The sequence below is a fragment of the Tiliqua scincoides genome, chromosome 9 (assembly GCF_035046505.1).
Source record: "Tiliqua scincoides isolate rTilSci1 chromosome 9, rTilSci1.hap2, whole genome shotgun sequence".
NCBI lineage: Eukaryota > Metazoa > Chordata > Lepidosauria > Squamata > Scincidae > Tiliqua > Tiliqua scincoides.
The window spans coordinates 44,405,848-44,432,664 of NC_089829.1; the positions used below are offsets into that span (position 1 = coordinate 44,405,848).

Genomic DNA, 26,817 nt, shown 5'->3' on the forward strand with positions numbered 1-26,817 from the left:
TGACAGCCCATCATCACGACTAAGACTAATGAGAGAATAGATTGGAAGGGCTTCCCAAATCACCTCCAGTCTACTGAGTTATTAACGCCTAACCTAATATCCTATGTTCTTTTATTTAATGACTGGCGGAAGGGAGATGATGGAGGGGTTGTGTTCTGGCTTTCTTCACAGCCAGATGCTGCAGCTATCACTTGGAAGAGGATACTTGGTTCCCATGCACTGCCACAAATGTGCTTCAAGGGAAGTGATTCAGAATACTGAATTGCCAGGGTTGTTCATTAGAGGGAAGAACAGCAGCCAGGTTTCAAAACAAAACACAGTCATGGCAAAGCTGATGAGGAAGTGCTCGTTTCAAAACAAACAATTAGGGGAGATGAGATGAAATATTTACTTATTATGTTTTGTACGTCTCTTCTGCCGAACACCATAAAGTACATTTGGTCTCGGCAAAGCAACAGCGAAGCCCCAGAACGTTTCCCACATCAGCCTGAACTGCTGATGAATGAAACCAGCACATGTATCAACTTTGCAACACACGTTACCCACAGGAAAACAGGCAGTCACTTTGGCAATGCGATGCATTCAGGCATGGGTGGTATTGATGTTTGCCCAGGAACCAGTCTGTGTGGGCTGCATGGAAAAATGCGATGTCTACACTTAGCACCATGGACATCGCCGTTAACCACCATCATCCTTAGAAGGGATGTGGCCTAATGAAATAATTAGCCAACAATGCAGCAGTTGTCAAACGGTAGGTCCAGGACCCACCATTTTTGGTGGGCTGTGGAACTGTCAAGGTAGATTAGGCTGTGTGCATCAAGGGTTAAACAGGCAGCTACTTGGGGTGGGGGACACTGCTGCCCAATCACCATTATATCCTCAGAGGCTTAGGGCCCAATCCTATCCAACTTTCCAGCACCAGGGCAGCCGCATTGCAACCCCCATTGTAACGGAACAAATGTTCCCATACCTCGAGGAGGCCTCCACGATTGCCTCCCCAAAACAAAAAGCAGTGCATACCCCATAGGCACAGCAGCACTAGCACTGGGAAATTGGATAGGATTGGGCCCTTAATTGGCTAGTACAGTGTTTCTCAAACCGTGGGTCAGGACCCACCAGGTGGAGCGCAAACTAATTTCAGGTGGGTCCCCATTCATTTCAATATTATATTTTTATTATGGTTGGCAACCTTCAGTCTTGAAAGACTATGGTATAAGCCTACAGCACCTGGTATTCCCAGGCGGTCTCCCATCCAAGTACTAACCAGGCCTGACCCTGCTTAGCTTCCGAGATCAGACAAGATCGGGCATGTGCAGGGTACTTGATGCTATCATGGCATGCGACTGCATTTGGGGAAATGTTACAGATTTGTACTTTTAACAGGCTACTCTCTATATGCTTTTAACAATGATATTTTTAACAATGCTTTTTAATGAATGGGGCTTACTTCTGGGTATGTGTGGGTAGGATTGCAGCCTAGGCTTGTTAAAAATTTTCCTGCTTGATGATGTCACTTCCTGTCATGACATCACTTCCAGTGGGTCCTGACAGATTCTGATTCTAAAACGTGGGTCCTGGTGCTAATAGTTTGAGAACCACTGGGGTAGTAAATTGAAACTTTTTTTGTGTGAGTCCCAGTGCAAAACTGTTTGGGAGCCAACGTTATATTTGGTTGATTTTTTTAAAATCTAGTTGGCATATGTTTGCATAGGGAAGAAGACACATAGTTTAAAATCAAGGAAGAACGCTACAGGCAAGTATGCAGAAATGGATCTAGGCCAGTCAGCTAGAATGACACCATGCTGGTGCCCTGACAAGCAGGAAATAATAAAAATAAAAATATGCAGCTGTCCTTTGGGCTTATTGTATGAATTTTGGCAGGTTGCTTCATAGATTTCAGAAAGCTGTCTGCATTAATTTTCCCAGGGAGCACAAATCCCACTTCTTATCTTGGTCCACGTAAGGAGAATTTTAATGGCCGCATTCCCCAGTATAACCCTCGAGTCATCATTAATTAGAGCAGAACAGTTTATCTCTCCTGGCCGTCTTGGTGTTGGGCTGCTCTTATCTCTTCATTAAGCCTTTGATTGAAAAGTTGAGGTTGAAATGTCACTTGAGCATGGGGCATATTGATGTGGCACAGATGCAGAGGTGAGCCTTGGAAAGATCCTGGTGTGCTAAAGAGAACAGGCATAAATAAATAACAGAGTCCATAATTTTGATGAGAACTCATTGGGGAAAGAGTAGAGGTTGGAAAACTTGGGACTGGATTTGTCAGGAAGCCTTTGGTTATCATAGTGCATGAGTGTGTCTGCCAGGTTGGGAGGACACAAAATCCCCATCTTTAGTCACCGACTGAGAGCACAGTTCAAGTAAGGGGGAACTGCCCCCCCCCCCGCACCAAGAAGATATGAGGCACCCACAAGTATTCAAAAGGGCTACAGCTTTGTTTAAACACAACTGAATCTGTTGTGAATTCAGCTCCTACATTGCCTCAATCCCTCAAGAGGGCAAGCAATTAAATCAGTAGGAAGCTGGGCAGGGAATTACTCCACTAGCTTTGGTACGCATTCTGTGTTGTCCTGTCCAGGAAAGATGTTGGGCGAACATCAGATGGTGAAAAATGCAGCAGCCAGGCTTTTCACTATAATCATGTCACCCAGTTTTTCCGAGGTTACAGGACTGTCGTCTTCCAAATGTGCTGAGTTCCTGTACGTTTTGATCCTTGTTTAATGCCTTGCTCTGGGTGTCTGTGATTTCTGCAGAACCTCAAGCATTTGCTAAAAGCAGGGCCTTCTTGGTAGTGGTGCTGACTGTGTGGAATGCCTTCCCATCAGAGAACCAGACTTCCCCTTCATTTTCCTCCTGCAGGCACTGTTTAAAGACCTGACATCTTCAGTCATGAAAGGGTACCCAGTTGGCAATGGGTGGTCCTGGTGTGATTTCTTTGTTGTGCATTGGGGTTGTGTGACCTGCCTTTTCTGTTTATTGGTGTTTCATTAATTTTTATGTTTTTACATTAAGCGTAGTTTGCAACATGGCACTAGCAGCGCCTGGGTATGGCTGTCCTTGAGTTAGCTGGTTTTGCAGCCAAGGTGCACAGGGCCCTATCATTGGGGTTTCTGCAAGAAAACTTGGACCTGACAACAAATATACATTGTCTTAGGTCACCCAAAAGCAGGGATTCTCAAACTTCTTGGGAGTAAAACTCCCAAGGTACGTCCTTGCAGGGGAGGAGGAAATGGAATGACGCAATCCCCACGATCGCACATCTGTCAAGTGGAGGCAGGGGCTTTCTTTCACTTACGCATTGCAGCAACAGGCTCCTGAGGGTGTGGGGAGCCCCACGAAAGCATCCTCAGGGCTCCCTGATGCGCAGAGAATGTGAAAATAATTATTACGACCCACTTTCGGTTTGCAGTTGCGAAACTACAAGTGGGTTGCGATCGTTCTATTTTCATTCTACGTGCATCGGGGAGCCTGCTGCTGCAATTTGTAAGTGAAAGAAAGCCTTTTCCCCCCAACAGCAGCATAATCCTGTCACTCCATTCCCCCTGCCCCTTAAAGTGGTACAGTCAGAGGACCTCAGCCTGGGGTTTTGCGACACCCCAGTTGGAGAACCTCTGCCTAAAAGGAAGGTTATGAGGGTAGGTTGGTGATCAAAATTAAGCAGCAATGAAGGACGATAAAAACCTTTGACCTCCAAAGCTCAAGAAAGCAACAGTGTTGGAATTGTGCTAAAACCATTGTAGCAAAAATTAGCAGGGCTTGGCAGTTTTTATAGAATGCCAACCAGCCAAAAACTGTACCATAAATAGAGATGGAGGTAAAAGTAAGTGTGTAATAAATAGCACAGACTCTCTTAATGAAAAAATCAAAAGACCAGCCTTGCCTCCATTATAAACAGTCCGATACTACATAAATCCCCTCATGGCAATGCAGCGACACCAGCATGGGCTACACTGCATCCTGCTGGGATTTTTGGCTGCTAGAGCTTTCCTCAGGATAAGGGGACATTAGCCCCCTTGTCATGGAGCCCCCTTGCCAGCAGCCACAACAGGTCAAGCTGGACCTGCCCCAGCAGTGTTGCTGGCACGAGTCTGAATTGATGCAGGTGGATCGGACCTAGGAAGGAGGGTAGGATATGGTGCACCAGCACTGCCAATCCTACCCCCTCCTGGGCTTGATCCATCTGCCCCCATTGCTGCCCTGTTCCACTTTCCCCCTGCCCCACTTTTTTATTTTTCTCCTTGATTAAGCGGATCTCATGTCAACCTCAGCTGCATTGATCGCTTTGCCAGTAGCCTTTGTTTTACGGATGATGATGAATCCAAGTTGAGATGAAAGCTGGTTTTCAGCTGACTGTTGGCTTGGAAATGCATCCCAGTAACCTGGCGTGGATGTGTTTGTGCACACATGTACACGCACTTGTACATACACACACACACGTATGTACACTGAAAGAAGTAGAGCAGGTTATTAGAATGGGTGCCTTCCTTATTTTTAGCATTTGTTTATTTTTAGACTGAGAGCCTCCGAGGCCTTAAGAGAAAAATGCAATTCTCTGGCACTGCCATGCGTCAGGCAGACATTTACTCATCAGAAACTCAACCCGGTTTCAACAGTGGTAGGAGTATTTAACAAAACAGTCGTGTCAGCACTAAAACAAAATACAGCAACTCTCCACCCAACATGGGGTGAGCAAGTGTAGTACAAGCCTAGCCCAGTCTGGCTGGAACACAGCAGTGGAGAGGGTCAGCGAGCAGGGAGAAGGTGTAACCAAGAAGGCATTGGGTCACCCTCTTTTTTTTTTTTCTGTTCCTGTCAGGGCTCTTATTTATTTTTCACATTTTTATACCACCCTTCCTCCAAGGTGCTTATGGGGGTATACATAGTTCCCAGGAAGCTAGTTTGAACCAAAGACTGCCAGTTTCTGAATTACTCGTGCCCCAGATTGTGAAAGGCAAAAGCCAGCCAAGTGACAAGAGACACGAGGCCCAAATATCAGCGAGTGACGACTGCTGTGGTCTGTGTTTGACCAAGAAAAAAGGCTAAGGAGCAGCTGTGTCGATATCTGAAGTGCAATCGTAAGGCCCTCTGGCCAATGAATGTGTGTGTTGGGAGCAACCTTCTACCCACAGATTGCAAAGAGCTGCGCAGGCAGTTTTCTAACCTTCCACCGAAATGCTAACACGGTTGTCCTCCAAGGTTGATTCAAAGGGGAAAACAAGGCCGCTACACGGACTTCTTAACACTCCCTTTTGGAAATTCATGTTGGAATGACTTTGCAAAGACCAAACTAAAATGTCCCCCTACTGAGTCAGGACTGTAGTCCAGCTAGGTCAGTGTCGTACCACTGACTGGTAGCAGCTCTTCTGGGATCCAGGTGGGCCTTAGACCGGCAATGTTCAAACGGGGTGCTGTGCTACACTGGTGTGTTGCAAAGAACCCATAGGTGTGCCGCAGGTGTTTGCAGCGCAGTGCCACAGCACCTCGTTTGAACATCGCTGATTATGAACATTGACATCACAAGAGGCTGAAAAACTTGTCCAGGGTCTTCGCCTCTTATGCTGTCACTTCCGGCTTCTGGGAGACCCACCTAGGTTCTGCAGCTCTGTTTCTAGGGCAACAGTCTGTAGGGGAAGAAGGACAAACAATTCATTACTTCAGACAGTTGCCCTAGTAACAGAGTCACAGAACCTGGAGGGGTCTCCCAGAAGCTGGAAGTGACATCAGAAGAGGCAAAGACCATAGAGAAGACCAAAGAGGCCAGCATGCAGTGACAAGAAAATAATTGAAAATTACTGTCTTAGACCGTGATTGTCAGTATTTGAATTGCAAAGTCAGCAGTGTGTCTCTGTTTTCATTTACAAAATCTAAGTGCTGGTGCCTGGTTTCTGGATGGGGGTCCTGGGGCAAAGCTCTTCATTGTACCCCCCTCGCAGTAGCCCCCGCAAAAGGCACAGTGGGCATGACCACTTTTTTGTGCTGAAGGCTCAGGAGTTGGCCCGGCCTGGTGGGCCCTCTGAAGGGTGCTATCCCCACCCGGCCAACCCCTGGTGCCACCCCAATAGGAAGGAACAGCATCACCAATCTCAGAGGTGTCTCCTTTGACCCTGATGGTGCACCATCAGAAAAGTTTGATTATGCAAGTTTTTTTCTTCTTCAGAACAGCGATGAATAAATTAAGATTGGTGTTATGTCAGGCAAGCTACATCTCCTTCTCCCGTGTCGGCAACATATATTCCTGTTTAATTCTGAAGATTACAGCAGAACGTGTAGCAAACACAGCGCCGAGAACCTCTTTTTTGCTGCAGAGCTCTATAAACAGGGAAGAAGTCATTCCATTTTAATATTTTTTTTACAAAAAAAGCAGGAAGGTGTCAGAGCCAGCTTGCTGCCGATATTCATCTCGGCAGCAGTAGAGTTGTCAAATGCCAGGCTTATCCGAGGAAATTAGGCCATCACCCATGTAGCCAGCAATTGTGATGACAAGGGTCATAAATTAATACATTATCTTTCCTTTGCCACTCTGTTTTGCAACTGCTGTGACCGGTACATTGGGGGGAGATTTTATTTATTTTCTCTCCTGGAGCTGCACTTCAGGCTTAATCTAATGTTCAGTAGATTGGAGCATCTTGCAAACAAATACATTTTTTTTTTGATTAGAGGGAAACGGGCTGTTCTGAGAGAGGTTGGATGAATGTCTGCATCATGCACACCTCAGAACCGAGCAGGACAAAGGGAGACTGGACTTCCGTAACCCGGGGGCCACTGCAGAGAAGGGTTTCAGCTAGGACCGATCTTAGGAGCTGCGGAGCCCAATTGGAAACATATATTGCAAGGCCCCAGGTTCACAGCCAAAGGGCGCAATCCTGACCAACTTTCCAGCATTGGCACAGCCGTGCCAATGTGGCATGCACTGCATCCTGCAGAGGGGAGGTCAAGGAGGCCTCCTCAAAGTAAGGGCATGTTTGTTACCTTAACTTGGGACTGCATTGTGGCTAAGTCAGTGCTGGAAAGTTGGTTAGGATTGCACCCAATATCTTAGACATATCAGTAAACTTTATAGGCTTTATATCTCTATGGTAGAATGGAGAGCAATCAACATGTGCGCTTAAAAAGTGCATGTGAGTTAACAAATCAAATTAATCTAAGCACATTTTAGTATAAAATTGCATTCCAATAATGTAGGACCCTCTTAGGTGTGGCCCAACTGGAGCAAATGATGCAATTGACTTAAAGCCAGCCCTAATTTCGGGACTTGTAATCCATCTGGAACTTGCAAGTTGAATTGACCCCACTTAAGATCTTCAGGCAGCAGACACAAATGCAGAGGTTTTTAAGAAGATTTATTTATTATTTTGGTAGCTTCTCTGCTTTTACCCATCAGCCAGTTAAAGCACACCATGCCTTCAAAAAACTGTGCGCCCCCAACCAGCCCCTCAGTTCTACTGGGTAGCAACACTGCATCCGCCCGATACCTGACCATCTCTTCCATGTCTGTTGCCTCGGGCTAGTGTGACTCTCATCCGTGGTTTACCTGGCACCTTCTTGCAGGGCCTGGAAGAATTGATGGAAAGCAACCCTCTTTGGGAAAGGTACATTAAGTCCAAAATGGTTTTCTGCCAGAGAAAAGAGCATCCATCATCCTGCAGGTGCCACTTTCCCTTCAAAGCGTTTTGTTTAGCCACAGGGGTGTTTATCATGTTGATGAAAGAGGCCCTGGGCCCAGGACTGAGAGATTTTCTTTTCCTGATAATTTGAACCAAGCCCTCCAGGAGCCGATGCAACATCAACATAATACCCTAAAACTGCAGGCCCCCTGAAAAGATTCATTTCCAGGGCTCTGCTTTGCAGCGCCACACTTCTGACAGCCTCAGTGGGCAGGCTGCTGCTGATCCAATCTTACTCCTTCTGATACCTTAATAAGGATGTCAGTGCACGAGGAGCGACTCATCACTGGATCGCTGCACAGGAATGAGAGGCAGAATCAGCTTATCTCAATGCTGGAGTACCCCTTTTCTGCCTTGGAGGAGCTCCTCAAGGTCACAAGTCGGAGGAAGTGCCCCAGGTGCCCTTAGATGTATCCCTCTCTGTTTTTCTCAATATGTTGTTTTCATAGACAGGGCTGGCCCATCCAGGAGGCCAACTGCAACAGCAGCAGATTGGCAGAGGGCACCCACCTCTGTTCACCCATTAACATCAACTGCTCATCCTCCTCCTCTTCCCACTCCTTGGGCTGAAAAGGAAGAGAGAAATATCGTGGAAGAGGAAGGGCTCTTCTGTGTGGGCCCAATCCTATCCAATTTGCCAGTGCAGCTGTGCCAACGCACTACATCCTGTGCTGGAGAGGCAGTCACAGAGGCCTCCTCAAGGTATGGGAACATTTGTTCCCTTACCTCAAGGCTGCATTGTGACTGCACGGGTGCTGGAAAGTTGGAAAGGATTGGACCCTGTCTCATTCTAGTCCTTCCTGTTCAGGTGCTGGACACCAGCACATCCCCAGCCATTTATGCCTGCCACATGATAAAATCTCTCTCTCTCTCTCTCCCTCTCTCTCTCTCTCTGCTGTATAGAAGTCCACCTGAACCAGACCAGCCCCATCAGTGAGTTTTCCCACTACACCGAAATCAGTAGTGACAGCAATATGCTTGGTTCTCCGGTGCTGGTGGCAGGCGTGGTGATCGGTGTGGTGCTCTTCCTGTCCTGTGTGACCATCATCATTGGCAGCCTGAAAAAGTACCGATGTTTTCAACACTCCCAGCTGCGGAGGGATACCAGTTACAGTAAGATGGCCTTTCCTGTTGGTGCAGCACCCTCAAAAATTCAGCCACGCAGCGCTAACATTCCCAAGTGTTCTTTTGTTGTCCGTTCTGTGACTCAGAACACTCAGGGCAAAATTCAGTGGGATGCCAGTTCTGCATATTTAAACTAGGGTTAAGCTGACAGCCCTGCTGCTTGAGAATTTTCGGCTCAGATTTGGGGCATTGGGAGGGGAAACCAGGCCAGGACCAGTCCAAGACCTTCTGGTGTCTGAGGCTATAGAACAGTATTTTCCAAACTGTTGGTTGGGATCCATCTGTTGGTCATGACTCGTGTGGTGATGCCATCTGGCTTAGATGCCTTTAAAAGGGGATTGGACAGATTTCTGAAAGAAAAGTCCCACAACAGGTTACAAGCCATGATGGGTATGTGCAACCTCCTGGTTTTAGAAGTAGGCTACCTCAGAATGCCAGATGCAGGGAGTGACAACAGGATACAGGTATCTTGTTGTCTTGTACGCTCCCTGAGGCTACTGGTACATGACGATACACTGTGAGATACAGGAAGCTGAACTAGACATGCCTTTGACCTGTTCCAGCTGTTCTTATGTTCCTTCCTACCTGCCAGTTTCTCTTCTTTGTTCCCATAAGGTCAAACTATTGTAAGAGAGCCTGCTAAGGATCGAAGGCTCACCCTCTGCTTGTTTTTCCTAGCTCCAGATGGCTTCTACTATGGAGGTTCCATTGGAGAACTCCGATCCAGTTGTATCGAAGAGTTCCCACCAGCGTTTGATTTCAGCTCGTACGTGGAGACTCTGTCTCAGGTCAATGTCGTGCACCCCGACTCACCACCACAGTAAGCTTCATTTGCCTCTCTTCTGACATTTATGCCAGTGGTTTATTGATTGAAATTGTTTCAGGAGCTCAAGGTGGTTCACATGGAAGTACACAGGCAGCCCTCCATCTAGCCCAGCAATAAAAAAATTTTTATATTTGTTTTCACGGCACACTAACCTCTATGGCAGGGGTGCCCAAACCCCAGCCCTGGGGCCACTTGCGGCCTTCGAGGCCTCTCAATGCGGCCCTCAAGGAACCCCCAATCTCCAATGAGCCTCTGACCCTCCAGAGATTTGTTGGAGCCCGCACTGGCCCAATGCAACTGCTCTAAGCGTGAGGGCAACTGTTTGACCTCTCATGTGAGCTGTGGGACAAGGGCTCCCTCCACTGCTTGCTGGTTCACGTCTGTGATGCAGCAGCGGCAGCAAAGGAAAGGCCGGCCTTGCTTTGTGCAAGGCCTTTTATAGGCCTTGAGCTATTGCAAGACCTTCATTCATTCATAAGTTCTTCTTTAATATATTCATTTTTGTAAATTTATTCAAATTTGAAATGTAAATTAATTCTTTTTTTCCCTCGGGCCCCCAACACAGTGTCAGAGACATGATGTGGCCCTCCTGCCAAAAACTTTGGGCATCCCTGCTCTATAATAATATAATATAATATAATATACAGTATTTATATACCACCTTTCTTGGTCTTTATTCAAGACTTTATTCAAGGCGGTTTACACAGGCAGGCTTATTAAATCCACGCAGGGATTTTTACAAATTGAAAGAAGGTTCTCTCTTTCAAGAACCACCACATTCAAGCTGTTACACTCCGATCTGGTTTCACATTCTGGCCTCCATCCTCCCACGCTCCGAGCAGATGGAACAGCTCAGCTGCAGCTTGCCAGCTGCTTCAAGGTCGCACGGTGCCGGTGGCCTCGAACTGGCGACCTTGTGGATGTTAATCTTCAGGCAAATGGAGGCTCTACCCTCTAGACCAGACCTCCTGCCCTCCTGGTCTTCTCTATGGTCTCTGCTTCTTGTGATGACTTCCGGGAGACTTTCTGGTTCTGCAGTTCTGTTTCTTGAGCAATGGTAATTGTAGTGATGGGTAATAGTAATGGGTTGTTATCCCTCTTCCTCTGCCAGGGTTACTACTGACAGTTGCCGCAGAACCAGGAAGAGTTTTTCAGCTGTTTTCAACCACTGCTCTCCAATCTCCCACAGCACACCTGTGGATCTTTAGCAGCACACTAATGTGCCATTGCACACCTGTTGAAAATTACTGATTGAGCCACTGGCCTTCTAGCTGCTGAGCAGGCCCAGATGCACTTACCATCAGCTAGTGGGCTGTTTCATTATACCTTGACGCTTGTTCTTTTTGACACCTCCTTTCTTATTTTCGAGGCTGTGGTTTGGTTTTAGAACACTGAAAAAATATCGCTTTCTCTGGAAATATAACTGTGAGTGAGCTCGGAAACGGAAAAAAAAAGAAATCCTAGAGAAATCAAACGCTTGCATGGGGATTGCAGGGAGCATTTGTTCTCTGTGCAGGGGGGTCATTTGCTGAGAGGCTGGATTTCCTGCAGAAATTAAGGATATGACAATCCATTTGCACCCAATCTCTCAGTGTCATCTTGGCCAGCTGGTGCTCCTTTCTTAAATCAACTGGAAAGGACCCCTTAGGGAATGTGGATGGCCATAGGCATGCAGTCTTCTTTAGATTTCCATTTGTTCCTCTTCGGCTGAGCAGAAGTAGTTACCGCGATGTGTCAGAATAATAGATGGTCTCTCGCCTTTGGCTGTCTGCTGTTAAGCACAGTGTTAAGAAGCCTGAGAAATGAGACTCATTGAGCAGTGGAGAAGACCAGAATAATTGAGGGCAGAGGCTTCCACATCCATTGCTCCGCTTCTCAGATCCTTTTTTTTTCTGTTACTCCAAGTCAAACCATCTCAAGGTCAGAGGAGGATGTTATCTCCGACATTGACCATATCTTACCTGACGTTATCTTACCAAGTTGCACATGTTGAATGTATGCGCTCAAATGTATGTGTTAGCTTGGCATGGAGCAGGAAAAGAATCCATAGGATGGGCAGGAGGTCTGGTCTAGAGGGTAGAGCCTCCTTTTGCCTGAAGATAACATCCACAAGGTCGCCAGTTCGAAGCCACCGGCACCGTGCGACCTTGAAGCAGCTGACAAGCTGAAGCCGAGCTATTCCATCTGCTCTGAGCATGGGAGGATGGAGGCCAGAATGTGAAACCAGATCAGAGAGGAACACCTGAATGTTGTGGTTCTTGAAAGAAAGAACCTTCTTTCATTTGTAAAAATCCCTACGGGGATTTAAATAAGCCTGCCTATGTAAACCACCTTGAATAAAGTCTTGAATAAAGACCAAGAAAGGCGGTATATAAATACCTGTATTATTATTATTATTATTAGTAGTAGTAGTAGTAGTAGTAGTAGTAGTAGTAGAAGATAACTGGTTTGGACAGACTCTGGCTTAAGAACGAAGCTACAAAGATGGATAGCAGAGTTAGGGTGATTTCATCATGGGCACTGAACCACCTGTATCCGACCTCTTCAACATCTGACCTCCTACCACTGCATTATCACTGTGCTTGGGAGAAAGCTTCCTGAGTAGTGAGGACAGCAGGTCTATGTAAGAAAATATGCACAATGACTCTGTTTTTGTATAGAGGTCAAAAAACAGTCACTGCATGATTCTATACATTTACCATGTGTAGCAGGGACATGCAGTCAGGGGAAGCAGGGCCTCGCCAGACCCAAAAAGTAAAAGAAAAAAGCACCTTGCCTTTCCACTCTGCTCCTTTCTTCTCCAGCACATCAGTGAGTTAAGCAGCACACACGCACACAATCATGCCGCAGTCATGGCTGGTTTCCAGTGAAAAATAGGCAGGGTGCCTGTGTCGGGAATCTCTGGGGAAGCAGCAGGCAGAACTGCCTCAGTTGATTAGGCGCCAATCATGGCTGGCTTTTAATGAAAAACAGGCAGAGTGCCTGAGAGCCCAATCCTGGGCTCGACGCGCTGGCTTACCGTCGGGCGAGCACCCATGCTGGCCAGTGCTGGGCTAGCGCCGGGTTTCCGCCCAACCTCCACTGCTCGACGGTAGCACAGGCTGCCGAGCTGCGGCACAGTAAGCAGGGGTGGGGGGTAGGAGGGGAGGAGGCATTCCGGGGAGGGGGAAGCAGGCAGAGGGCGGAGAGAGGCGGGGGGAGGAGGCATGACAGGGAGACGTTCTGTTCAAAGAAAGCTGTGGAAGCAGAGAATCTACGTGAGGGGAACAGCTCTCTAAAACACTAGGGGAGGAAGCTATTGAGCTGCCTTCGAGGTATGTCACTGAGCTCTCTCTGTCTCAAAGTGGGGGAGGAAGAGGTAAGTTTCTGAAAATATATTTCGGGGGGGGAAGTATTCATGTGGCTGTGCCTTCCGGGACCTGGATCTCATCACACATCAGTGATGCACAGTAACTCCTAGGGCCAGATATGATTCTTGTGTCAACCTTCAGGTCTGTACCTGAAAAGGCCCCACCTGTACTGTTAAGCCAATGATCATCCACTGGTCAAGAGCTAGGAATCACTTCAAAGCCCAGCCTGTCATAACCTAAACCCATTTCTAGAGCCCAACAGACAGGAAGGAAGGAAGGAAGGCCAAGTGGATGGCTGTGTTGCCATCGTTCCTCCACGTTTTCTTTTTCCAGCAGTAGCCTTTCTTCAAGGCCAGTTGGGAGGAGGAGAAGGGCAGAGAATGGCATGGCCGCAGCTGCACGCGGTTTTGAAAGGCAGAGGGAGAGAAAGAGGATGCAAGGAAAGTCAAAGCGAAGTTGGAGTATCATAGCACAGGAGAAAAGGAGGGTCACTGAGGCCTGCTGAAGATGAGCTCTCCTTCCGAAACCAAAGTCTCTTGCAGGATTTATCTTCTCTAGGAACCCTATCTCTAGCTCCTGTTCACACTATCCAGGTTTGAGTCTCAGAACAAAATGGCGGCACTTTGGCGGAACAAATGGTGGGACATCAGGTTCCTGACTCACCTGTTGAAGACCTCTGCTGTAAGGGGCACGTCGTGGCCCCGATCCTGCTCTAGTGGTGCATTTTGCAAGCAGCTTGTGGTGCAAGATGGGAATGTACATCCCCATTCACAGGTGGGTGTCACTTTCAGCGGAGCCCCAAAGAGCTCTGCTATGCAGATGATGCCTCCGCAGGTGCTTCCCATCACGATCTTCTTGCCAGGTCAAGGCACAATGTAGAAAGCAGCTCCTGTCTTCCTCTGGACTGGACCCAGGGCCAGCCAAGCCCTCCTGATGTCTGAGCTGGCACGCCAAATGGTGTCCCCATTACCCAGTGATGCGCCAGCCTTCCCCCTCTCCAGTGCTCTAGCTCAGCACTCTTCCCCATCCCCCACATTTCCTCTCCTTCTCTGTTCCCCTCTTTGTTTTCCAATCCAAGAAGTGGGGGGAAGAGCAGCAGCAGTGGAGGCAAGTAGGCAGGCAGAGATGGGCACCCCCCACCAATCTCCTGTCTGAGGCAATAGCTTCAGTTGGCCTCGTGGATGGGCCGGCCCTGATTGTGCTCAAGGATTTCATTTAAGGTTTGATGGGCAAATTCTTAGGTAAGATTAATAGTAGATTTCTGCCAGCCTGTGCTCCCCCTCCCCCCCCAAAAAAAATTATCCTAGAGTATTTTTAATGCTAAAACGTAACATTTTCTACATGTATTTCTCTGCAGGAATAATTTTCAAAAGCACTCCCATAGAGGACAGCATTAAATCAGAGACCTCAGTAGGATAGATGAGTGAGAAGTAGTTTTTTTAAGTACTTGTGAGGGCGGCAACTGAATACGCAGCTTCAGGTGATCAGTAGCAAGCTTTTTTCCGCTTGAGGCATGCTGGGTGCTGGTGCTGTGCTATGAGCAGGGTGGAAAGAAATGCAGAAAGCAGGGCTGGGTGCCTTTATAGAGAGGCCCACCTGGTTGATCTATTAGTGAATCCGATCAATTAACTACAGATTTGGATTTTCAGCTTGAGCTGCGCTTTGTCAGAGGGCAGGCTCACTACCTGCCCTGAGCAGTGGAATCCTTAAATGAATTGTGATTGGTCTTGCACTCAGTTGAACCAAGATGAATATATGAAACAGGACAGGATAGGATAACGGGGGCAGGAGGTCTGGCCTAGAGCGTTGAGCCTCCACTTGCCTGAAGATAACATCCGAAGGTCGCCAGTTCGAGGCCACCGGCACCGTGCGGCCTTGAAGCAGCTGACAAGCTGAGCCGAGCTATTCCATCTGCTCTGAGCGTGGGAGGATGGAGGACAGAATGTGCGGCCAGATCAAGACAGTAACATCTGAATGTTGTGGTTTCTTGAAAGATAGAACCTTTCAAATTGTAGAAATCCCTACGGGAATTTAAATTGCCTGCCCATGTAAACCGCCTTTAATAAAGTCCAAGGAGAAATCTGAGGACCTAGAAAGGCGGTATGGAAATACCATTATTATTATTATTATTATTATTATTATTATTATTACTACTACGAAAAAAAATCATGCATATTATTTTTTTTTCTTTTTGTCAGCCTGAATCTGCTGCAATCTGGGTCATAACTGAAAGGGGACAAAACCCACTGTTCATCCCAGACACTGGGGCAAGAAGGGGCAAGGAGGTTTTTGATCCTGCTACAGGGGTGACTCCAATTATGTGTGTCTATCACTTATTCCCCCCCCATATAAATAGTCACCCGTCTGCCCAAACAGAACTGCATTTGGGAATAGTCACACTGGGATTGAAATATGTGATTCCAACTGCCTATTTGGCCCTGAAAAGAGGGTCCATCTCAACAAGTCGACCCTCTGTTAGGGGTGGCCAAAGTGACCAACCCCTTGCTCCACCCACAGTTGCAGCTTACCCCTCCCCCGGGTATTCAGCAGTGAGGGGAGTAAAGAAGTGTGATGATCACCTACGGCTGCCTTCAGCTGGCAGGGTCTCCTGCTCGCATGGAGACTCAGCAGGTCAGTTACAGAAAATAATGTAGACATTTTGTTCATCTCTCTGCTGAGTTACTTAGATAGAGGCTTGAGACAGAGAAGATGAAGGTATGACTCAGAAGATAGAGGTATTTCAGCTGCACAATAGGAGAAACTGCTCACTTTTGACAGCTGTGAGGTTGCTTCCTCTCTTTCTCTCAGCTGGGCTCTCAACAAGAGCATCCTAGGACCCAATCCTATTCAACCTTCCAGCGCCAATGCAGCTATGCCAATGGGGCATGCGCTGCATCCTGTGGTGGGAGGGCAGTCATGGAAGCCTCCTCAAGGTGAGGAAACATCTGTTCCCTTACCTTGGGACTGTGTTGCGGCTGCAACGACGCTGGAAAGTTGAATAGGATTGGGCCCTTAGTCACTTCAGCCAGCAGATGGAAGAATGATGATTGCAGGTAGGTGTGGCAGGCAAGAGTGGGGAGTGGTGTGTTCAGAAGAGGAAGGACTGAGGAGGCGCACATAATTATTATGCCACTGGTCCAACAGGTCAGTCAAACTGTGTTGTTGGGCCAAACATGGCTTTCCATCTATCCTTTCATATATACCTGATCACATGAACAACCACAGTTGTGGGATCTTACCCAGAAATCATGCCTTAGAGCAGGGGTCTCCAAACTTTTTGGCCAGAGGGCCGCATCAGATATCTGGCGTGGTGTTGAGGGCCAGAAAAAAATTTAAATATTTTTTCTGGTTTGGAGACCCCTGCCTTAGAGCATCTAAGGGCATAAGAACTAAGCAAGACAAGAGTCCCAGCACAACTGGCCTAACATGGGGCAGACTAAGGAAGTGGCCTCCCGGCAATTGAATGGAGGATACCATCATAGTTTTCATCTGTCTCCTCATCCTCCTCCCCTACTCCTGCCTTCTCTGAATTTTAAAGGGCCAAAAGAGGATATGTGGGGGAGAGGAGAGTAGTGGACTAGAATGTTCTGACGCTCTAGGCTGCCACTCTCCTCCACTTTTCCTCTTCTACAATATTCCCCTCTACATTTGTAAATTCAGGGCACGCAGGAGGAGTGAACAAAATGGCAGTGGTGGTTGTAGAGGAGCATGATGACAATGCAGGGAGTGACATTTGGCAGCCTGCCTTAAGTGCCAGTAGATCTTGGACTGATCCTGACTCACAATCTGGCACAGTGTTAGCCTCGAGGATTTGGCCTTCATGGTATCTCATTGTGTACAGAAAGTATTGAAGGCACAGAGCCCTCATTCTTTCTCTCTGAAGGATGTCCAGGACAAAACTACTATTTATAAAAAATTTTAATGGAGAAATTAATTTATGAAAGATGCCTTCAGGGTGTTAATAATTGTTAATTGGTTTGATGTACAAGCTGCAAAAATCTCATTTAGGACACAATTTGATTAGCTCTCTAGATGCATCCCTAATCAGTTCTCACACTGGATTTAGGATTTTAAAAAAACCACTCCAGCCCTCATTTCCTTTTCTTTTCGCATTTGCCATGATCCTGCCATGCTCACCAGGCAGTCAAATAGAACCCAGGCGGTCAATTTGTCTTGACAACCCTAAATAGATGGGTGATAATATCCATAAACGTCCCTCATGGTGAATTAATGGCTTTCTCATGGACCAGGAATCTCTGTGAGCATGTCCAATTGATTTGACGGGAGAGGTATTAAAAAGTGACAGATACAAAGTAAAAGCATCAGATTATGTTTGGCTGTCCTTCGCCAGCTCTTTCTGTTATGTGCAGGTGCACGTAATGCTTCCTGGTTCCACATGGCCTCAGATCATTCTCAAACTTTTAGACAGTCTGTTGCAATGGTGATGACACATCTCCATGAAAAACTGCAGCATACAATCCATCTCAGTTCCCCATCCCCAAGTCTGAAAATTGCAACACCCACACTGCAAAACTAGCATGTGGCAAACAAATTTATCTCCAATATTCTGCTCCTTTTGGTGTCGTGAAAGCAGCGACAAATGCAACCAAAATTCAGGAGCAAATCAGTTGTGTGTAAATCCAAGTTGTAGACAGAAAATCCAGAATGATTCAGATGTTTGACTGTTAGCAGGAGAGCAAGACACTGAGTTCTCCAACTCCCTGCTTACCATGGTGCAAAAAACAGGTCTGTCATCTGAGCCACTTACTTGCCTGTCTGCCTTTTGTTAATCATTGATCAATAGTCATGGGCTGTAATTCCTGTGCAAACTAACTGCGTCCATTTGACAACCACCGAAGCACATAAGTTTTCAGAGTGCTGATTAAAGTATTGTTAGTCTGCATGTCAAAGAGCTTCAGAATTGGGAATTGTTAAACACCAGATTTAGAATCAGTCCCATCCTTTCCACTTGTGCAATTCTAGTTTAAACACAAACAGCGTAAATCTGTGCATGTCTACTCAGAAGTAAGCCCCATTAACTTAATTGGTCTTTCCCAATTACCTTTCCCAGGTAATTATGTATCGCAGTGGTTCCCAAACTTTTTCCCCAACTGGCAGCTCCCTTGACCTACTGAGCCATTAGCCATTAGGGCTACAATATTATATACTTTGCAAGGATTTGCGAGTGGCTGGTTTCCATAGCTCCCTGGGGAGTCGCAGCTCGCAGTTTGGGGATCACTGATGTATAGGATTGCAAAGTAAGTCCACCACACCACTTGCTGGGGTTGCTTATCCATGTACTCAAAATATAGCATGCAGTACATTCTGTTAACAAAGATGAATTGTTCTTTACAAACCTGAAATTTTACTTTTAAACACTGCAATAGGGGCAGTTGTCATTTTATGAAGATCTAGGGCAGTGTTTCTCAACCAGTTATACGGGTACCATCAGTGGTACTTTGGGGTGGTGTCTGGTGGTACTTGTGGGACCCCTGGACCCCTGCCACCTAGAAACGAGACCAGGGACACAACACAGACAGTGGTAGGAGGCTCCAAAGTATGCTTTTCCAGGTTTGAAAAGCCCTCCTCTCCACCCTGAGCCTCTTACTGTTTTGTTGTGTTGTATCTGGCCCCCAATTCAGAAGTAACTGATGATGATATCGTCATGAGTTACTTCCAGTGATACTGCGAATAGGTGGACCACGTGAAGTGGTACAGTGGAGCACAAACATTCAGAAACACTGATCTTTGTCCATAGTGGGAATGTCCATGAGGACCAAGTTATATATTTGAATGAATTGTGACTTGGCTCTTTTTTTGTTGTTTTTAAAAAAAAAAAAATTAAAAATAGGGTGCCGTGGGAGTGATGAGTCGGTGCAGAACCATGACTGGGGATGGGGGAGGCGTTAATACTTTGCCCCAATGTGGTTCCAATCCCAATCATGCACACAGACAGCCTTTGCACACCACTGACAGTTGCAACGAAGCTTCTGTTGAAACCAGTGAGTTCAAGTGGCTTTGTAGACTCCCAGTGTGAGGTGGGGAAGTAGATTTTGACTCCACTGCATCACTGCCCCCTCCAAATGCAGTCTCTTTGCAGGTATTTCACTTGATTGGGAAGTGAAAGAAATACTTGCTGGTACATATTTTTGCTTTTGCTGTACTCATGCAGGAAAATAAGGTGGGGGAATGTGGAGGTGGAAGCCGGGACCAAACCAATTTAGACTGCAGGCAGGGTTTAAATGCTTCCCCATGTAAAATCTCACTGAAAAATTCAAAACAAGTACCCAGCACATCAGAAAATGATGTGGAGTGTCGCCTGCAGTTCAGTGCCTCCCCAGTACGTATGAATAATGCTCACAGATTTTTGCAGCCTTAATTGCAGATTAGAAACCAATGAAGCAGAATGCTTTGCCAGAAGCCCACAGGGCTGAGCATGTGCATGTTCAGAGTACATTAATTCCCCATTAGCCTCAAGGCTGTGAACGGAGAAGCGCAGGGACAGCTTGTGCTTGATTCTCCTGTCAAGATGAGGACCCCAAGGTTGTGCTCCTGTGCACACAGCAGGGTTTACTTCAGAGTCAGAATGTGAAGGCTTGTACTGCCTGATCAACATTTACTTGGCAATAAACTCCAGTAACATCTACAGGGTTTAGAAGTGCATGTGTTTAAGAGTTGGGTCCCAGGCTCTGATTTGTATCTTACCTTCAAACCAGCAGTTCACAAGCTGTGGGTCAGGACCCAATGAGTGGGTCACTTGCCAGTTTCAAATCGGTCATACAGCACCTAGCTCAGCCACCATTGAAAATACAGAGCTGAAAATACAGGGGCCAGAGTCTCTGGACAAGGCAGGCTCCCAGTGAGAGAGAGGGCAGGTGCTTTGCCCTGAATAGGTGGGAAGATGGGATGCTGGAAAGGGGGGAGGGGTTTGTGGGGGGGAGAAGGATCCAAGTCTGCTCTTCTGCTTTGACTTCTGAGCTGGAATGTTTGAATTCCAAGCTATGCAAAATAACAGAACAAGCACACTGTGTAATAGGACATTTGGCTGATCGTGGCTTAGGTTTGAAGCCTATATTAATGATGTCACTTCTGGCCATGACATCACTTCCGGTGGGTCCCAACAGATGGTCATTCTAAAAAGTGGGTCCTGGTGCTAAATAGTTTGAGAACCACTGTTTTAAACTGTTAATTTTACCTGTGTCCACAAATGAATGGTCAAGGCGATCCTAATGTTTTATTTGATGTATTACAGATCCTTCTTGGGATACTGCCCAAGTTATTACTTTCTCCTGGAAGAATTATTCATTTAGTTAGAACATAAGAACTTAAGAACAGCCCCACTGGATCAGGCCATAGGCCCATCTAGTCCAGCTTCCTAAATCTCACAGCGGCCCACCAAATGCCCCAGGGAGCACACCAGATAACAAGAGACCTCATCCTGGTGCCCTCCCTTGCATCTGGCATTCTGACATAGCCCATTTCTAAAATCAGGAGGTTGCGCATACACATCATGGCTTGTACCCCGTAATGGATTTTTCCTCCAGAAACTTGTCCAATCCCATTTTAAAGGCGTCCAGGCCAGATGCCGTCACCACATCCTGTGGCAAGGAGTTCCACAGACCAACCACACGCTGAGTAAAGAAATATTTTCTCTTGTCTGTTCTAACTCTCCCAACACTCAATTTGAGTGGATTTCCCTTGGTTCTGGTGTTATGTGAGAGTGTAAAGAGCATCTCCCTATCCACTCTGTCCATCCCCTGCATAATTTTGTATGTCTCAATCATGTCCCCCCTCAAGCGTCTCTTTTCTAGGCTGAAGAGGCCCAAACGCCATAGCCTTTCCTCATAAGGAAGGTGCCCCAGCCCTGTAATCATCTAAGTCGCTCTCTTTTGCACCTTTTCCATTTCCACTATGTCTTTTTTGAGATGCGGCGACCAGAACTGGACACAATACTCCAGGTGTGGCCATACCATCGATTTATACAACGGCATTAGTTGCCATTCTTAGGGCTGGCCTATCCATAAGGCTGACTGAGATGGGTGCCTCGGACAGTAGATGGGCAGGGGATATCTGTCACTTACCTTTGCCTGCTTCCCTCCACTACTCCTGCCCTTTTTCACTCTCCAGGTTTGACAAAGAGACGGGAACAGAGCAGCAGAGGAAGTGCGGAGGAGAGAGGTGGGCGATTCCATCTCTGATGCTCAAGCTCCCCAATTTTCTTTAGTCTGCACTTGCATTTTCACTCTGCTTACACATCCCTTTTTGAATTCAGAAAGGTGTCCTGTATATAATTTTGTTGGCTTTTCCTGCAATAACTTCGATAAATAGAATGTGTTCTTTAAAAAAAAAAAAAAACTGGCACTGTGGCATAGCTAGAGCGGCAGGTGGGTACATTGCCCTGGGTATCCCACTTTGAGAGGATGCCAACCTACATCCCTGATGGTGACTCCGAGGTGAAAAAAAAACAGCCTTCTGAGGCTTGGGAGGCCACATATTGCCTCCCCAGGCCTCAGAAGGCCTCCTTGTGGCATTAGAAAGGCACTTCTGGTTTTCTGGGGAGGCAGTGGGGGGCATAAAAAATTTTTGTGCCCCAGGTATCAGAGGCCTTAGCTATGCCACTGAACTAGAGTAATGCACTTTCTGTCAACAGATTGGCCACTGAATTTGTCCCCAGCTGAAGGTTAGCGCCTGCCATTGCCCCTCCCTTCCATAAGCATTACTCTCCTCTGATGTTGAGAGATAACCGGAGGCTCTGTTTTCTTCCAGCTATGATGAGTGCGTGGGACCCAGAGCAACGCAGACCTACATCCCTACAGACGACCCTCCACCTTACTCTCTGATTGACCCTTGTCAACAGAATTACTTCGCTGTAAACATTCCCTGGGAAGAGGAAGTCTCTCCTGGGGCTCCAAGGAGGGCTGCTGGGTGCCTGGTTGCACTGAATGACCTAGAGCAGCCCATCCCTTCTGTTTCCTTGTCGTCGTCGTTCCCAATGGAGGCGGCCCCTCCGTATGAGACAGTGGTACGCGAACAGAACATCCCCATTCCGCTAGTCCCACTTGACGCACTGAAAAACTATGCAGATGATTATCAGACCCTCTTCAACAGAATAATGTGAAGGGAGAACTTTTGTCCGTGCTGCAGAAGGACTTCTTCAAGTGAAGAAACATGGACAGCGTGGAATGATAGTGACCTATACACTTAACCAAACTTTTATCTCTTTTTTCTACTTTTAACAGGGCTGGAATGGGGTGCTTGGGGGGGAGGTATTTGGGAGTTTTTTACCAAAAAAAAAGTTTACCTACACATGAATTCTTGTGTTGTCCCCTGAAATGCTGAACCATGAAAGCAACAGCTAAGGTACCTAGATTTCTCTGTAGCATCTGAAAGCACATCCGACCAAACGGCTATTAGGGTAGGTTTCTGTTGTATGGTCAAAGAACCTAGTTGTCTGTTTTGTTATGGGATTCTGCATGTCTTAGAAGTAAAGGAGATGGGTGAACAGAGTTGCATCCATCTTTTGTAAATGTTTTCTGTAGGTTTTGCCCAACAACCTCGTAATCAGAGAGGCTTATTTGCAACATCTGGGGAAATATATTCATTTCAGATTTAGATTCAAACTTGAGAGAGAGAGAGACACTTTTGCTTAGCTCATTTTTCCTACAATGAGTTGTGTCAGAGTTCCTTTCCATTTTAAAGATGGAGACCTGAGGATTAAAGCATGAAAGGGGCTTTCTCACTCAGCTTGGATTTGAACTTGGACCCAGTTCCATCAGTCTGTCTGCTTGCAAGCAAAAACTTGTCCATGTCAGGGATTTAACCCTAAGTCTGCTGTCTAGAGCAGCAATTCTCAACTTTTTTCTTCTCACCATATACTGACCTCTATGGTCTTCTCTATGGCCTTTGTCTCTTGTGATGTTGCTTCCAGGAGACTCTTTCTGCAACTCTGCTTCTAGGGCAACTGGCTGTAGTAACAAATTGTCTGTCCCTCTTCCTCCACTTGTTCCTTAGAGTTGGCAGAGGAAGAGGGACAGACAATTCATTACTACAGACAGTTACTCTAAAAACAGAACCAGAGAACCCGGAAGAGTTTTTCAGAGATTTTCAACTGCTGTGTTCCCGTGGCACACCTGTGGACCTTTTGCTGCACACCAATGTGCTGAAGGCACACTGGTTGAAAATTGCTGTCATTCACCATTATATAGTGAGTCATAATGCTGTCCAGGTTTTTAGTGTACCACTACATCATAATGGAAAGGTATAGGGTAACATAGTTAATGCTCTCTATGGTTGACACCATCCTGATTAATTGGAACTCCTTTTACCAGCCAAGTATGCACCAGTTCCTCAGTGTGCAGGCATACAAAACTTGGAGACTTTCTCTTTCTATCACCATCTGCTGTTTTTCTGTATCCCTTACCGTTATGGTGTTATCCCTTACCATTATGGCTTACCAAAATCCAGGAGACCATTATGACTCACCCTCAACATTGAGTTCTTCATTTGAGGCATCGCTTTTACTGCAACTAAAAATGGTCATTTCTCTCTTCTTAGTAAAGAGAGTCTGATTCAGGGGACTGAGGATTAGATGTGGGAAACTTGAGTTCCAAAGTAGCCCGCTGTACTATAAAGCACACTGGGTGGCCTTTAATTTAAATTAAGTTAAATTTTAATTCTAAAAATTTAACCTGCCATTTAAAATGTGAACAAATGAATTTGTACATCAGATTTCAGACAACCTGGCAACCACAAATCAGGATCTCCTATTATGAAGGCACCTTCTTATGTTGTTGTGAGCACCTCTATCTCTTCCACTTGTGTCCATCTGAGAAACAACTGTGGCTCTTGCCCACTGTCACCCTTTGAAGTGGTTCTCCCCCCCCCCCCCAAACAGCCTTGGGAGTTTGCATAGATGAGTCACCAGATGCAACTGGAAAAGGCCCGGACTGGAAAAAGCCCTGTTCTTCTCAAAAGGATGCGGTAATTATTCCTGAAGGGAAACCATGATTATAGTAAATAACAGTTCATTGCTAAAAGCCACATCCAAATTACGAGATGCCCTTAGACGGCTCATAAGGAGAGCCTTTTTCATTTACACATGCCAGTTGAGAAACCCATCTGCTTCCTCACTGATGCAGCGAATCCAAGCAGCTGAATGAGCACATACTAGGAGACCATACCAGCATCTGTGCCTGACCAGCCTCTAAGGCAGTGAGGGCCAATTGCTGTTGCTGCTGCTGCTGCTCCACTACTGCCTGGCAAAACAGCCCGTAAGGATGCTTATGTAAATGTGTGAATGGCTACTAGAAGCGGTGGCATCAATGAACACAGAAAGTAGTGATGGCACTTGGTCCAGATGCCTTGAAATGGGGCTTGGACAGATTTCTGGATGAAAAGTCCAGCACAGGTAATAGGCTATAATGGGTGTGTGCAACATCCTGGTTTTAGAAGTAGGCTACCTCAGAATGCCAGATGCAACAGTGTGCCCCAAATCACCCCCTTTCTTCAACTTTTTGTGTTTTTCTGATAAGCAGCAAAGGTTACTTTCAGACCATTTGGGGCCACTGCTGGGCTCCACCCACTGACCACATGGCTCCACCCAAGTACCAGATTTCTTTTTCCCCATTTTTTTTCAAGCAGTCACAGTCTTGCAACATCACCAAACACAGCCACAGAAACCCCAGGTTGGGGGATTCAGCCTACCTGATGACTCTCCGATGCCAGCAACTCAGTGGTCCCTTGTGCTGATGCTAAGAGCTTAGTCAACCTGGTTTGGTTACTTGGCCAGGATTGCAAACAGGGTTATCGTGTCTGATGTGGCACCTTTGACCAGTTGAGTCACTGCTTGCATGAAACTGATGCAAGCATCTGAAAGGGAGGAGGCAAGCCTAAACCATACATTTCATAACAGTTCACTAGTGAAACCCCAGAAGGCTCTTGCAACATGTACAACTCGTATCTGCTGTTGCACTGTTGTCACCCTCACTGGTGACACAACAAGAAAGGGAAGGAAGAATCGTGAAGTACTTCTACCTTAAGAAACAAAAGGAAAGAAGAAGAGAATCAGTCTGTACTTGAAATTATGAAATGGAGGCAAAGATAGCAGCCATGTGGGCCTTTGTGCAATGCAAGCCCATGGTTCAGTTGGGCATCAGTACACCAGCCACGTGCCGTCAAGTGGAGAGCTAGGATAATAATAATAATAATAATATACAGTATTTATATACCGCCTTTCTTGGTCTTTATTCAAGACTTTATTCAAGGCGGTTTACACAGGCAGGCTTATTAAATCCACGCAGGGATTTTTACAAATTGAAAGAAGGTTCTCTCTTTCAAGAACCACCACATTCAAGATGTTACACTCCGATCTGGTTTCACATTCTGGCCTCCATCCTCCAAGCAGATGGAACAGCTCAGCTGCAGCTTGCCAGCTGCTTCAAGGTCGCATGGTGCCGGTGGCCTCGAACTGGCGACCTTGTGGATGTTAATCTTCAGGCAAATGGAGGCTCTACCCTCTAGACCAGACCTCCTGCCCCTAGGATGTCAGAGACGCTCTAGTCCACCACTCCTCTCCTCCACACTTCCTTCTTTTTCAGCCCATTTCAGTATCAATCATATATTGTTTATGTGACTGAAGCAAAAAAACATGGAAAAAGTAACACCTCTCTAAGAAATATAGCATTTGTTTTTATTCTTTAAAAAGACTTTCAGATATAAGAATTTATTTGTTTAGCTGCTTCATTCAATTCCATTCTTCAGCTGCTCAGTAAATAAGGGCCTGATCCTTCAGGCTTCCAAGGTGAATTGCAGGGATTCCTGGTAGTTCGGAGCCTGATCTTCCTGATCCTTATTTTTTGCAATTAAATATTGAGTCCAGGATACCCTACACCAGGGGTGTCAAACTTATTCCATACAGAGGGCTGAAGTTAGCATTCATGGTGCCTGCTGAGGGCCAGAAGTGACATCATTAAGAAGATGATGGCCAGTAGTATCAGTATTGTATCAGTATTGGCAACCTTCAGTCTCGAAAGACTATGGTATCGCGCTCTGAAAGGTGGTTCTGGCACAGCATCTAGTGTGGCTGAAAAGGCCAATTTGGGAGTGACAATCCCTTCCACACTGGGAGCAAGTGCAGTCTGTCCCTGGTCTGTCTCCCTGGCTGTGGGCCTTCCTTCTTTGCCTCTTTGCCTCAGACTGCTGGCCAAGTGTCTCTTCAAACTGGGAAAGGCCATGCTGCACAGCCTGCCTCCAAGTGGACCGCTCAGAGGCCAGGGTTTCCCACTTGTTGAAGTCCATCCCTAAGGCCTTCAGATCCCTCTTGCAGATGTCCTTGTATCGCAGCTGTGGTCTACCTGTAGGGCGCTTTCCTTGCACGAGTTCTCCATAGAGGAGATCCTTTGGGATCCGGCCATCATCCATTCTCACAACATGACCGAGCCAACGCAGGCGTCTCTGTTTCAGCAGTGCATACATGCTAGGGATTCCAGCACATTCCAGGACTGTGTTGTTAGGAACTTTGTCCTGCCAGATGATGCCGAGAATGCGCCGGAGGCAGCGCATGTGGAAAGCGTTCAGTTTCCTCTCCTGTTGTGAGCGGAGAGTCCATGACCCGCTGCAGTACAGAAGTGTACTCAGGACGCAAGCTCTGTAGACCTGGATCTTGGTATGTTCTGTCAGCTTCTTGTTGGACCAGACTCTCTTTGTGAGTCTGGAAAACGTGGTAGCTGCTTTGTTTTCATATACGTAGAAACTCATTAGCTGCTAATGAAAGAAGAGAAAATGTGTAAATTTAGTTCATAATTCTAAGATTTGAGAGTGCCCAATTATCATGCTGGGAGAG

General features: G+C 46.6%; 1 protein-coding gene and 1 pseudogene across 2 annotated transcripts in view; one reads left to right on the plus strand and one right to left on the minus strand.

Annotated features, from left to right (window-relative positions):
* BEAN1 (brain expressed associated with NEDD4 1) overlaps nt 1–22,777 on the plus strand; it is a 50,933-nt gene extending 28,156 nt beyond the window's left edge. For both annotated transcript variants that reach the window (XM_066637700.1, XM_066637701.1), the window contains 3 exons: nt 8,580–8,789; nt 9,480–9,621; nt 21,744–22,777. In XM_066637700.1, the coding sequence (XP_066493797.1) occupies nt 8,580–8,789; nt 9,480–9,621; nt 21,744–22,095 (704 nt within the window). In that variant the 3' untranslated portion in view covers nt 22,096–22,777. The remainder of the gene's footprint in view (nt 1–8,579; nt 8,790–9,479; nt 9,622–21,743) is intronic.
* LOC136660795 (5S ribosomal RNA) lies at nt 1,216–1,332 on the minus strand (annotated as a pseudogene).
* Nucleotides 22,778–26,817: the final 4,040 nt, after the last annotated feature.